At 46.1% G+C, this 13,294-nt stretch overlaps 1 protein-coding gene and 1 long non-coding RNA gene across 4 annotated transcripts; both read left to right on the forward strand.

Annotated features, from left to right (window-relative positions):
- Positions 1 to 571: 571 nt before the first annotated feature.
- On the forward strand, positions 572 to 6,117 carry LOC133378090 (uncharacterized). 2 transcript variants are annotated; one of them, XM_061612877.1, is made up of 10 exons: positions 572 to 685; positions 1,334 to 1,470; positions 2,427 to 2,560; positions 2,725 to 2,841; positions 3,089 to 3,168; positions 3,819 to 3,921; positions 4,558 to 4,641; positions 5,039 to 5,143; positions 5,493 to 5,556; positions 6,020 to 6,117. In XM_061612877.1, the coding sequence occupies exons 1-10, from the start codon at positions 654 to 656 to the stop codon at positions 6,046 to 6,048; spliced, it is 885 nt and encodes a 294-aa protein (XP_061468861.1). In that variant the 5' UTR covers positions 572 to 653; the 3' UTR covers positions 6,049 to 6,117. The 2 variants fall into 2 exon arrangements, with proteins under 2 accessions (XP_061468861.1, XP_061468862.1); XM_061612878.1 differs by having other exon boundaries at positions 2,427 to 2,461.
- Positions 6,118 to 7,740: 1,623 nt separating this feature from the next.
- On the forward strand, positions 7,741 to 12,183 carry LOC133378092 (uncharacterized). Of its 2 annotated transcripts, XR_009760853.1 has the most exons (3): positions 7,741 to 7,828; positions 7,916 to 8,055; positions 11,726 to 12,183. It is a non-coding gene; the product is annotated as an uncharacterized LOC133378092 (long non-coding RNA). The 2 variants fall into 2 exon arrangements; XR_009760852.1 differs by having other exon boundaries at positions 7,824 to 8,055.
- The last annotated feature ends 1,111 nt before the right edge of the window (positions 12,184 to 13,294 follow it).

The following is a 13,294-nucleotide window of genomic DNA, read 5'->3' on the forward strand; positions in this document are numbered from 1 at the left end:
GGGCTAGCCGGGCGCCAGGTGGCATGTGCACGTTTATGCCTATCAAGATTCTGCTGCGATCTTCTGTTGTAGTGCATCCTATGCATGCTTACTCAGAAGCAAATACCGATCCTGTAGATGGTAAAGTACTCTTTATACTGCTGAAAAAAATATGTTTAGTGAATTCCTGATGTGAGATAAGCAGGAAAAGGAAACTGTGCTCAGAACTTGAAATGGGGTTTAGCTATTGCCTGAGGGTCAACAGATCTTGTGAATCACTTATTGGCTGGACACCTGAAAGGGCCGGGATTACAGCAGCCGGTATGGAACAGAAGTTGCAGGGGGCACGGCTGACCTTTTGGTTTATATCTTTTGAACCAGATCACCTAGAAAGTTATTTTTTAAAAAAAAAAGAAAGCTAAGAGTTGTAGTTCAAAAACGGAACTTTTCCAAGCTCTGCCTGAGACACAGCTGTTGGAAGGTGTGAGTTTTCTAGGGTATATAAAGGGAGGTTGGGATGGTCTTCCTTTAGAAATGTGGCTTAATGGAGAATAACATGATTGGTCATTAGAGAAATGGAGACAGGGAAAGAAAGAGAGACAGTGAAGCAAGCCGGCAGACAAGACCTCAGGTCCCTCCCAGCTCTGAAGCAGCAGCCAGGCTCTGCAGGAACAATGCCCACTGTCAGGGCAGGTGGCTTGCCAAGGTAACACTGAGCCACTCTCCTTTGTTGCACCTCTTGCTGCTGGTATAAAAGCTGCCAAGCTGAGGTGTCCAGCGTGGGTTTAGTGGAGGAGTTGGTGGTGTGGAGGAGAGTAGGAGGAGTTAGAGAGAGCAGAGAGAAGAGTTTGGCTTTGATTTGATTTCTATTTTCATTTTTCTTTCTTTCCGTTTCTTTTTAATTTGTCATCCGAGAGGTTTAAACATGGAGAAAATGTAAGTAGGGTTTCTTCTACTTTTCTTCAAATCCTGGGGGGAGCACCCGGGGTCCCTCACGTGGCCTGCATCCCTGGAGGATACAAAGGCAGCGGTCCTCCTGCTCTGTAGAGTCCAGACGTACCTTAATGGTCCATACAAGGACTGCCGCCACCATCTCCTGAGCTGCAGAGAGCAGGAGGACTCTCCTCTAAGTCTTCTTTGAGTACATCCATTATTATTATCTATTATTCATTTATTTATTTATTATTACATTTATACCCCGCCTTTTTTTCCATGATAGAAACCCAAGGCGGCTTACATATGGTTCCCAGGCAGTCTCCCATCCAGGCACTGACCAGTGCTGGGCTCGAAGAGCCCCCTGCCCCAACGCTTCTGGCTGCAGGCCTGAATTGGTCCTCTCTCTTGTTTCTTTCAGGTTTAAATGCCTGCGGAGTCTCCTGGCGCGCACCAGCAAGGTTGTCCCTTTAGGGGAGGCTTCCCCCAAGAGGTGGAAGTGCCCGTGCCTAAAATGGAGAAGGAATCGGGTTGCGGCAGTACGCAAAGCCAAGCCAGGTGAGGCTGCCTCTGTCAGCAGGTGTGCCCTTTTTGTGGGGAGGGAGAAGGTGAGGATGGCGTGGGAGAATCTGTGAGGAGGGCAACCTGGTGATCATGAAAAGCCCTGCTAGGTCAGACCAAAGACCCCTGTAGTCCAGCAGCCTGTTCCCACCATGGTCAAACCCGGTGCTGCAGGGACAAAGCCCACAACGGAACCCATTCCGGGAGCCCTCTCTCACTTGATATTCCCAACAACTGCTCCTATTTAGAGGCACACTGTCTCTTCTTCTGGGGGGAATGCACCGCCACCTCGACTAGGAGCCATCAATGGCCTTCTCCTCCCTGAATTCCTGTAGTCCTCTTCACCAGCAGCCACCATCCCCACATCTAGTGGGAGGGAGCTCCATCCTTGAGCGATGCAGTGCTGTGTGAGGAAGGAGCCCTTCCTCTTCTGTGTCCTGAAGCTGCCACCCTTCTGCTTCACCGGATGTCCCCACTGGGCTCAAGCATTATGAGAGGGGGAGAAAACGCTCTCCCTGTCCACTCCAGGCACCGTTTTATATGCCTCCTGCCTTACAACACAGAAAAAAGGCATGACACCTGAAAGAAACGTGGGGTGGTGGTGGTGGAGGAGGGTGTGAAATGTGAAAAAGAGGAGGAGTTGGATGCCCTGGCCCAAGGGAAGGCCTTCGAGTGAGATGAAGATGTGAGGGGAAGGTGGCAGGCAGGCAGGCAGGGAGGGAGCATAGGGGACCATCTGGAGCTCAGCCAGGAGATGGTGAGGTCCCTCCCCAGCAAAGGGTCTGAGGAGGAGCATCAGGAGTGAAGGGATGGAAGCCATGGAGAGCTTTGAAAGGGTTGGGGACAGAGTGGAGAGATGGAACAGAAAAAGTGGAAAGATCAACACAAAGATGTTAGAATAACGCAGGTGAGGAATGAACCTTTCCTCACAACTTGTCCTCTTTCCATTGCAGAACCGCAGGCGGATAATGCTGCCTCCTTGCCTGAGGTTAGTATCGTAGGGAGCAGAAGTGGAGGGCGGGCACAAAAGCTCTTGGCGCAGGAGCTTGCAGAACCGCAGGTGGATAACGCTGCCCCCTTGCCTGAGGTTAGTATCGTAGAGAGCAGAAGTGGAGGGTGGGCACAAAAGCTCTTGGTGCAGGAGTTTGCCTCCCCCTCCCCCAAACCCATTCTGGACGTTTGCTCCCCTGGGACCCGGCAGACCCCCATTGGAACCAACGTGTTCTTCCTTGACTATTCTTCCAATTTCAGGAAGTCACCCCGCAGGAGTACTTCCTTTTCTCCGTCACCTCCACCTGCAGAGACACCCGGGCGAGCGGCCAGGATACTGTCCCATACGACAAAGAGTTGGTAGCTCAGACCATTGTGGTGAGTGGGATGCAGGCAGGGTGAGCAATCCTGCGGGGAGGTGGGCAGGAGGAGGTCTGGGGATGGGTTGTGGGTCAAGTTCTGTGGAAGGGACCCTTTTGGGACCAGCAAAGGGGAGGACTTTGCAGGCATTTCGAAGGGAAATTCCTATTTCAAGTGAAGTCAGTCCCTGAGGTTGGGGCTGGAGCAGCCCTCCTGAATCCGTGGGACACCGACTTGACCCTTCTGTTCCTTGATCTCTTCTCAGGACATCGTCGACAAGCATGATGATTTCCTGGACCCCTCCAGCATACTGAGAATGTCTATGGAGGCCATTTTTTATCTCAGGTGTGTTGTTGACAGGGGGTGGGGTGGAGATATTTATTCACAGTCATAGTGGTAGTCAGAGCCAGCAGGGAGGCAGGATGGGGCAAAGGACTGGGCAGCTTTTATGCTTTTGGGGCCAGATCAGCCCTCTTGGCTTGTGATCCTTCCTTGTGGAGAGGAATACCTTAAAGGGGCAGCAGGCCTCTGACTTGGAAGCTAGAATTGAAGGGCTCTGTAGGGGATCCCTAGCACGAAGGGGGTTGGTTCCTCGGGTGATGTGGAGGCTTTGAGGACACAGACCCTGGAGGTCCATGTCCAACTTGAGGGTCTCTATCTCAAGAGCCCCAGATCTGCTGGGCTTGGCTGTGGGTCAGACCTGATCCTGACTCTGGTCCTGGGCTGGTGTCTGTTCTCTCTGCCTCCAATGCCAGTCCTCTGAGATGCCTCGGATGGCTAACTCTGGGGGCAGAGGGAGCAAACACCAGTCCAGGCCCCTCCTCATCTTGGTGTGAGGCATAGCCCAGGCTTCTTCTTCTTGTGGGGGGGTAGGGATATCTCAGTATGCAAATATGTAAGAGAGGCATGGGGGGGGCTTGGGGCTCCCAACACCCCCTGTTGACTGTCCACAGGTCTTTGGGGAAATCCACCTCATCTTTCCTCTATCCTGCCAGTTTAATGAAGCCTCTGTTTTCGACACAAATGAAAAGAACGATTATCCAGGGAATATTCTATTCAATCTATGAACTGATTGAATTTTCTGAGGATGACAACGAGGTAAATTCTTTGTTGTTCGATCATTTTTCTTGCGTTTTGATTTCTATATATCTCCTGAGAGTTTCCAGAACTGTTTATATACAATGATTTTTTAAAAACTGTGCTCCACATTTAAAAGAAAGTATGCCCTATTCAAAGCCGCTAAATATTTACAAGAAACATCAGGATTATTAATGAAAACAGATTAAACAAGAAATTTAAAACATTTAAAACACAGTCAAAACTGCTGCTTACTAAAAAGAGAGAAGAGCATATCAATATCGATATGCTTGGATAGGTTTGCTTAACCAGAAATTATTTCAGCAGCCCCTGAAAGGGATACAACAAAGGCACCACTTGATGTCAATAGACAAGGTGTTCCAAAGAGTAGGTGTTGTGCTGCCACCCAAAAGAGCAATTTCCAAGCACAGGACAAGTATTAGGGAGCACTTTAGCCATGCCAGTTCCGCAGATGGAAGCCCTTGAGTGGACTCTGTTAGTGAAGATGGTTCTCAGTCTGGCCCCTCTCTCTGTTCTGCCAGGTTCCTTGAGTATCGCCGTTGCTAAAAAATCGATTGTCTTTCTTTTTTCCCCTTCCACATCATCTCCCGCCTGAATCTACGGATCCACCTCGATGAAAACTGTCTTCGCCATCAGGATCTCCAGGCGATTTTTGAGTTGATGCTGAGGGGCCTCCTATCGGAGGCCCCCTCCCTTGAAACTTTATCAAGCATAATTGAAGTAAGTGTGCTGGGAGGGTATGTGTCACTGAAGCAGAGCCTGGTAGGGAGGCATCACCCCCCCTACACACCTTTTCTCAGCAGAATTACCCACCAGGCACCCCTCGGGCCCCTTCCCTTTCGGCAGGCAAGCTGAACACCCTGCCACACTGTGCCACGTGTCTGGCAACATGCTGCAGAGTAGCCTTGAGCATGATGTGCAAGGCCAGGCACCCAAGCTTACTGGGTGGGGCACCCGGGGGAAGGCCCCAGTGCAGATTTTGGACTGGGCCATGTCAGAGAAGGCAGTCCTTTCAGATGGGTTGGGATCTCCCTCGACTAGTGGGGGAAATGCCTTGGTGACTGGTGGTGGCAGCCTGTCTGGTCCCCTGATGCTGAGCTGCTCTTTCCTCCCACAGGACCTGCGCATTTACATAGAGGGAAAGGACAAAAAAGAAAGGGACCTGGCGGCCAGTAGCCTCCAATGGCTGCTGGCCGACGCACTCACATTCCCAGACCTGACCGTAAGTATCTCACCTTTATGTGTTGATTTAGAGTACTTGTACTCTATGGCCCCAAGAGGGTCTCAAAGCAGCTTACGAAAGATGAGAACCTTCCAGCCTGCTCTCTGGGACACAGGGTCTCCCTGTGGGTCCAGAATGGGACCCAGATGATGGAGGTGGCATTCTTTGCCCTCTGCTTTGGAGCTGCCCTTCAACCTCCGCCCATAAGGTGGCAGAGCTCACAAAGGCTCTCTCAGGCAAGGAGTGGCACTGAGGAGCTGAATCTCCCTTAGTCCTGCTTTGGGGTACCCACACTTTGATTTTTGGGATTGGAAAAACGACCTGATGTAGCATTTTCTTCTCTCTACAGCTGGAGTCTGTGAGAACCATCATCCCTCCCGAGTTGTCCTGGCTCTGCTCCCGAACCAGTGAAGGTAAGATCTCCATCCTGGAAGCAGACAGCCAAGCCACAGGCCTCACTTTCCACCCGAAAGACATCGCCTATAGCCTCTTTGGGGCATGAGGGTGCCCCAACTCTTAGCCATAACACCAGCTGACCTCTCAAATTGTGGGGTCTTGAAATTCAAGCCCTCCTGCCCTGAGGCCAAAAAAATTGGGGTGGGGTGGGGTGGGGGGGACAGGACGGAGTGGCAGCTGCCGGCTGCTGTGGTAATGCCCTCCCTCAGTAGTGAAGACCAACGACTGTAGCAGGAAGGGACCAGATGATCTGAGAAGGGGAGGATGATGGGGGTGGGTGAATGGCAGCCCCATTGGTCCCAACCAAGATATGGGTCCCCATCAGCTGCTCAAGCATGCCGGATACTGGCTCTGGATCTGCAAAGTCCACTAAAGTGGCCATAATTAAGACTCACTTCTGTTCCCTTCTTTCCTTTCCAGAAGAGCTGGTGATAGAAGATCTGGAATAGAAAGAATCAAAATGCTTTCTGGACAGCGAGGGAGGGAGGGAGCACCGTTTGTTGCTTTGTGTATGTTCCTTGGACTGTTTTGTTGTAAGATATATTGTATTTTCACGTTTTAAATTTATCAATAAAGTCCATTTTGACTGACTTTCCATTTGTCGTCATGTGTTGTACCAGATTACTTGTACCCCAATGCTGTTGTCTGCTGCCTTTCGCAGTGGGGATGAACACTAATATATGGGGTGCTGGGGACCGGTTTGAGAGGGCCCTCGGCAAGGGGTTCTCCAGAGGGGACCAGGGATGCAGCCTTGCAGACCCTTCCTGACAGACTAACGGGGCAGGGGTGCTGGATCCCAGCTGCAATGGTGTCTCTAAGAACGTCATGGCCAAAACAGAGGCAGTGGGCTTTGGCAGGGAGAGCGGCAGCAACACCTCTCAGGCCTGGCTGGCTTTGACAGGAGGAGCACTAGGCAATCCAGCTGTCCTCTTACTTTGCCCACAGAATGCCTCTGGGCTAGGCATGGGGGAGAAATTCTATTCAGTTTGCATTTCGACCTGAATTTATGAAATCCACACTTTCCGAAACAACTTGAGAACTGAGCCATTTTTTGAAATTCGGTTATCCGAACACACACACACACAGAACTCTAAGTGGTTTACAAATGAGATGAAAATTATCAATCAAAGTTAAAAACATGTAATTAAAAACATTTTGTAAGCAAAACAGGCCAAAAATATTAAAACACATCAGCATCTATGTGTCTAAACGGGCTCACCGAAAGAAAGAAAAAAGTTTTAAGCAGATGCTGAAAAGAATAGAGCGAAGACGCCTGCCTAATGTAAAGGGGCGGGGAGTTCCAAAGAGTAGGTGCTGCCACACTCAAAGAATTGTTCCTTACAAGTGTGGAATGAGTATTATGTGGCGCCTCTAACAGTGCCTGTTTCGCAGGTGGGCACACAAAACTGTGAAGGGCTTTATATAGCAATAATAACACCTGGAACTTGGCCCAGTAAGAAATCGATATCCAATGCAGACCCCTGAACAGAGGTGTTATCTGCTGATGGTGTCTGACTCCTGGACCAATAAATCAGACACATTGTTGGGAAGATGCATGAAGCGCACAGTCTGTCCCATCAGTGTTTGCCACTGTACTCCATGCAAAATGATAAGTGCCATGAAAACATCACGAAACACAATGAAACACACACATATTACACCAGAGTGCAGAAATAACTCGTCTATTAAGACTGGTAGATGAAAGAATAAAGGAAGTTAAGGTTGATTACTACAAAGAGGTAAATTCATACATGCTGAAGCAACCATGTGGCTCTGCACTCAGGGAGCCATTACTAACTAACTAACTAACTGAGAGCAGAGGGAGAGAAAGGAGGAAGGGGAGGAGCAAAGCTTGCAAAAGCAATAAACACATAAGAGGAGGAATTAGGGAAGAATAGATTGCCTTGCTGTCACCCCCCCCCCGCCCCACTGGTTCAGGACACTTGTAATATGCGTTGGTGCTTTACTCCCATTTTTGCCTGGCTGGAGTGTGTCCTTAAACTGTGATAGTGCCCCTTGCTTGCCTGGATGGAGCTCGGGGAGATGAGTCCCTAAAGCAATCCCTTGAACTCAATGGGACTTACTTCTGAGTAGATCCTTACTATATAGCAGGCGTGTGGAGCCTGAGGTCCTCCAGAAGTTAGTGGACTACAACTTCCATCATTCCTGACTAGTGGCTACATTAGCTAAGGCAGACTAGAGATGGAGTCCAGGTTCCCACACAGCTGTGTAAGATTGAACTGATGTTGTGTCATGCACCATTTAAGTCCCAAATGGTCTGAGTCAGTATAAATTCCACACAATTTCTTCCCGTAGGATGAATCTTTCGACCATTGAAGAACCACGCTGTTTTCTTGTGCTTGCTGCAGCAGACCATCCTTCTAAGTAAAACGAGGGCTGGGTTTTAACTGGCCGTATTCCGTGGCAAATGATGATCAGTTGAAAACCCTTTTGAGGTAGGCGGGCGGACGCCTTGGAAAGGGAAACAACAACAACAACGGAGAATTTCCACAGCCCAACAGGGGGAGTTGTGAGCAGGGCTGGAGCGCAGTTTTTCCTTTCTTTGCTTCCCGCCCGGAAATGGCTCCTCCGCCTCTTCCCACTTCTTCCCTCGGCGTCTCCGGCAACGCCTTGGTGATTGGGCGCGGTCTTAGGGCGCCGTTATTTCTTCTTCGGCGGGGGTGGCAGGATGGAAAACGTCCGCTCGGTGAGGGAGGGGAAGTGCTCGGTGCCGGGGTAGTCCTCCCGCTTTTTTCCTCTCTTCCGCCGCTTGCCCTCTCTTGCTGTGTCGCTCTCGGAGGAGGGAGACGTGGCTTTGTATGGTGCGAGAGGAGGCAGGGGCTGGCCCTTTAAAGACTAGCCTTCTCAGTCTTGGTGCAGAATATAATTCTAGCATCACTTAATAATTAAAAATACCAAAAAAAGTGTTACGGTTCCTTAAAGACTACTCGGTTTTTACAGTTCTATAAGATGCTGCGAGGTTCTTTTCTTACTATTTTGGCTGACTTCCACAGAGATCTCTCTGGAATTGGCCCTTTTAAGATATGTTTCTAAGTGATCCAGCAATTTCTGGGAGCCTTTTTAAATGCTGTTTACTTTTTTCCTCCGGTAACTATTATTGCGTTTTCACCACCAGGTGGAGGTTATTTTATGCACTTCAGGTTGAGTTGGAAATGTACAGTCTGAGACTGGGATCACCTGTTCCTGACTGGTTAATGTTCTAAGGACCACTTTATTCATTCAATAGCTGTTGGAGGGTGTGCATTGCTCCATGTGGCAGCTGTCACCATATGCTGAGCTGTTAACATGCAGTAATTCACCACACAATAGGCAGAGCCATGGAGGATCATTCACATGTACAGCTTCTCATTTGACTGCAGTTGTCAAGTGTGTGTGACCCTGTGTTGTGTGTATGTGTCTTAGTTTCCAGCTTTGTTAGTTGTTTAAGGGATGTTTCTACCCTTAAGGTGTTTTGAATAAAGTAAGTGGGCAAATTACACTATTCTAGAATTTCTGTCTTTAATGTATTAACTTGTTTTATTTTAATTCTTATTTATTTTGTTTTATTGTATGCCACATTGGTAACTTTTGGTTGTGAAGCAGTTTATAAATGTAATAAATAAACAAATAACATTTGTATCCTACCTTTTTTCCAAGGACTTCATGGTGGTGCAAATGGTTTATCCCATTTTATCCTCCCAGCGACCTTGCAAGAGTTAGGTTCAGCTGAGAGATAGCCATAGGCCCAAGGTCACCCAGTGAGCTTCAAAGATATGTAGGTGACTTGCACTTACATGTTTACAGTCCTAGCCCAGTACTCTAACCAGTACACCATTTTGGTTTCTTTTTTGACTTTTGGGAAACATCTTAAGACCAAGAGTAATGTCTGAGTGATGTACCATCTTTCTGTAGTGGATTCTGTATTTTCACAGCCACTCTATTTAAAAGGAAACTTACCCACATTTTAAAAGCACATCATCCTCATTTCTCCTGCAAAGTTTGTCTTATTTGATCTTACAACAGCAATACAGTGTCTTTTGGCCGCTTGCAGAATCCCTTTGGAATTCCCTCCCCTTAAATATTTTTGTTGTTATGTGCCTTCCTTGTTTACAACTTATGGCAACCCTATGAATCAGTGACCTCCAAGAGCATGTCATGCACCACCCTGTTCAGATCATGCAAGTTCAGGTCTCTGTGGCTTTCTTTATGGAATCAATCCATCTCTTGTTTGGCTTTCCTCTTTTTCTGCTCCCTTCTGTTTTCCCCAGCATTATTGTCTTTTCTAGTGAATCCTGTCTTCTCATGATGTGTCCAAAGTATGATAACCTCAGTTTCATCATTTTAGCTTCTAGTGATAGTTCTGGTTTAATATGTTCTAACACCCAATTATTTGACTTTTTCGCAGTCCATGGTATGCGCAAAGCTCTCCTCCAACACCACATTTCAAATGAGTTGATTTTTCTCTTATCCTCTTTTTTCACTGTCCAACTTTCACATCCATACGTAGAGATCGGGAATATCATGGTCTGAATGATCCTGACTTTGGTGTTCTGTGATATATCTTTGCATTTGAGAACCTTTTCTAGTTCTCTCATAGCTGCGCTCCCCAGTCCTAGCCTTCTTCTGATTTCTTCACTATTGACTCCATTTTGACTGATGACTGTGCCGAGGTATTGATAATCCTTGACAAGTTCAAAGTCCTCATTGTCAACTTTAAAATTACATAAAGTGGGCCTTCTTTGCCGCCCTCACCGCCACACAGTAGACACAGTTATGATGTTTTATTCATGCCCGATCAGCCTCACCTTCTTTATTAAAGCCTTATCTGATGCTATATTTACCTTGTCCTTATGATAACCTATAAGCTATACGTAAATAAACCTTAGATCAATGATTTGATTTAAACTATACCTTATATTAACTCTTGTTTCAACATTTTATAGTATTTATCAGCTTACACATGCTTATTGGAATAGCATCCTCATTTTAACTTGCTAGGGACAATAATAGGATGGTCTTTGCAACCCTCCAACAGTGCAGAGACATTTAATATTACTGCTAACTAATCCTTCATTTGGTCTTTATTAAATGTTCATCCATGGTCTCCACAATTTCTATCAATTACCTGAAATCTCCTTCTTACCCTATGCCTTAGTTGCAAGCATCCACAATCTCTGATTCCCCCTTGAAATTATTTAAACTAAAACACTATAACATCGAACTCCTTTACTATTTAACTAGAAAGGATCACACTCCACTATCTCTATCTATTAGACTTCTAGTATACCTCAGGTTCTTCATCCTCCTTGGAGACGCCCTTAAATGTAATATACAAAAGCCCAGACACTTTTATTAAAATTGTACACTATTAACACCAATAGATAAAAGCTCACATTCACTTTAACCTTAAGAACTCATTTATTGTAAATCTGAAGTAAACAAGTTAGTTCTCTGTTCTTGTGGTTATGTCTTTTGGATATAACTGGATGCCAGCTGATACTGTAATCCAACGGTACTTTCCATATCATGGCTCAAAGTCCTCTTTGCCTTCTGATTGTTAAAGTTCATTCTAATCCATCCATTTTAATGTGCCTTAATGAGAGCCGGTGTGGTGTAGTGGTTAAGGTGTTGGACTACGACCTGGGAGACCAGGGTTTGAATCCCCACATAGTCATGAAGCTCACTGAGTGACCTTGGGCCGGTTACTGCCTCTCAGCCTCAAGTTGGAATCGACTTGAAGGCAGTGCATTTTTATATTTTAAAACCCTTTAACCTTATGCTTATCAATGCAGGATAGTAAATTCAATTTCAAAGCAAACTAATAATTGCTACAGATTAATGAACAATGCAACTGCCAAAAGGGGCATTAGACTAGCATCCTGTTGAACCTATGCATGATATTGGAAATCAGAACTGAAGTTGTATTTCATCAATTATTTTGAAGCACAATTGAAATCTAATTCAGGCTATCTCTTTATTAAAGATTTATGAATTTTATTTACTTAATTTTGTATGTAGTATACATATGTATATTGAGAGCAATCATTATGTTCGTCTTAAAATATGCAACTATTTGGCATGCATATAAACGATGCCTTTAGCTTCTTGTTGTTCTGTTCTCTGTAGGAGGAAGATCTGCAGGAGATGGAAGAGTCAGCTAAGAAAATGGAAACTGTTTGGTCAGTTCTTTGATCAGGTTATTGTGAATGACGATTTACAGGAGGCTTGCATGCAGCTACTGTCCACTGTGCACCAAGCACAGGATGAACCTCAGTGGGTCCCATCCAGATGGATATGCTCAGAAAATCAGCTGTAATTCTCAGGCCTAGGCAGTTTAAGAAAGATTATAGTTCATGCTTTACTGCAACAATAATAAATGCTGGGATTGCTAGAGAGAATATATCATTTTTTTCAAGGAATTTAGAGAGGATTAGTCAAAAAGCTATTGCAAAATGTAGTATTTGTCTGGTGTGGCATTCTTAAGCATTGTACATTCAGTAACATTAATTCTGTACCAAAAATTGCTTCATTATAGTATAAGAATATAATTTGTTAAGAAAAATAAAAGAATATATTTTGTTGCATTTGTCTGAGCCAGTTGTATTAATCTAATCATACTGTCTTTTGACTTTGGGGGCATTTTGATTGTGTCCTTTCTTGAGCAAAGTAAAATTTCAAGGAACCTTCAAATTAATTCTCCAGTAATTTTGAGGTGGGGCAGTCTTTGTTATTGATTGATGGCAGTGTTAACTATCAATAATTATTCTACTTCTCTGCTAACGTGTCAGAGCCAATGGAGAACCGACAGCAAGGTTCTGGTTTGACGTGTACCTGAGCTCTTGTGACACCATTTGAATTTTACTTCAGCACCTTACATCTTTTGTGGGTGAGAGGTGCCATTTCAGGCAGCGGCTTGGGCTATGGTGTTGTTGGACCCTAACACCAAAGACTGAAGTCAAGAAGACAGCTATTCCTCACCTGGCTTGACCTTCCACACTTGGCTTTTCTCCTGCCAGAACAGGAAAGCAGTTGATGCTGAAGCAAAGGCGGCTGGCAAGCACCACTAATACTGTATTCTGCCACACATCTTCTCCTTCAGGCTGGGGGAGAAGCAAAGCAGCTACTCATGTCACTCGGTCACACCCTGTGGCACTACACAGACCCTTACAACTGGCAGACACCATTTTTAATACTGAGGAGGCCAGAAATGGTGATTATTCTCCTCACTCATATAATTTGGGGGCCACTACCCCACTCTTATTCATTGGCTTTTTGCCTCTTCAGCAGCCACACAATAGCACCTAGTAGCAACTAGAGTCCACAGATGCCCAGAGTGCAGTAATCTGAAGTACCCCAAAAGGGTTCCATGAGGATTCTCTTTTTTTAACTTTTTTTAACCTAACCATTGTTTCTTTCTGGCAGCATGCCTGCTCCTGACAGCTCCCCCCGCCCAAGTGCCTGACAGAGGCAAAGTGGCCACTTTGGAGAGGGATGGCTATTCTAAGGTCCCTTCCAGGTGACCTGTTTATTGTTTGCTGTTTATTGACCATTCATTCTGATTTGTGTGTGGGAAAGTTATACGACATTCCATCAACCAAGTGTTATTCCAGTGCATTTCCTCATCATTTACCTCAAAAGGTCCATTTTTAAAGCAAGTTTATTGCATGAGAGCACAAAATCTAATTGCACAGCCTG

This window comes from Rhineura floridana, chromosome 2, assembly GCF_030035675.1.
Source record: "Rhineura floridana isolate rRhiFlo1 chromosome 2, rRhiFlo1.hap2, whole genome shotgun sequence".
NCBI lineage: Eukaryota > Metazoa > Chordata > Lepidosauria > Squamata > Rhineuridae > Rhineura > Rhineura floridana.

What these genes read in the sequence shown, in the direction of transcription:
- LOC133378090 (XM_061612877.1), top strand. Translation starts at nt 654, where the DNA reads ATGCCCACTGTCAGGGCAGGTGGCTTGCCAAG. An exon ending in ACGCTGCCCCCTTGCCTGAG is followed by an intron (nt 2,561 to 2,724) that starts GTTAGTATCGTA and finishes TTCCAATTTCAG; the next exon opens with GAAGTCACCCCGCAGGAGTA. An exon ending in GAGGCCATTTTTTATCTCAG is followed by an intron (nt 3,169 to 3,818) that starts GTGTGTTGTTGA and finishes CTATCCTGCCAG; the next exon opens with TTTAATGAAGCCTCTGTTTT.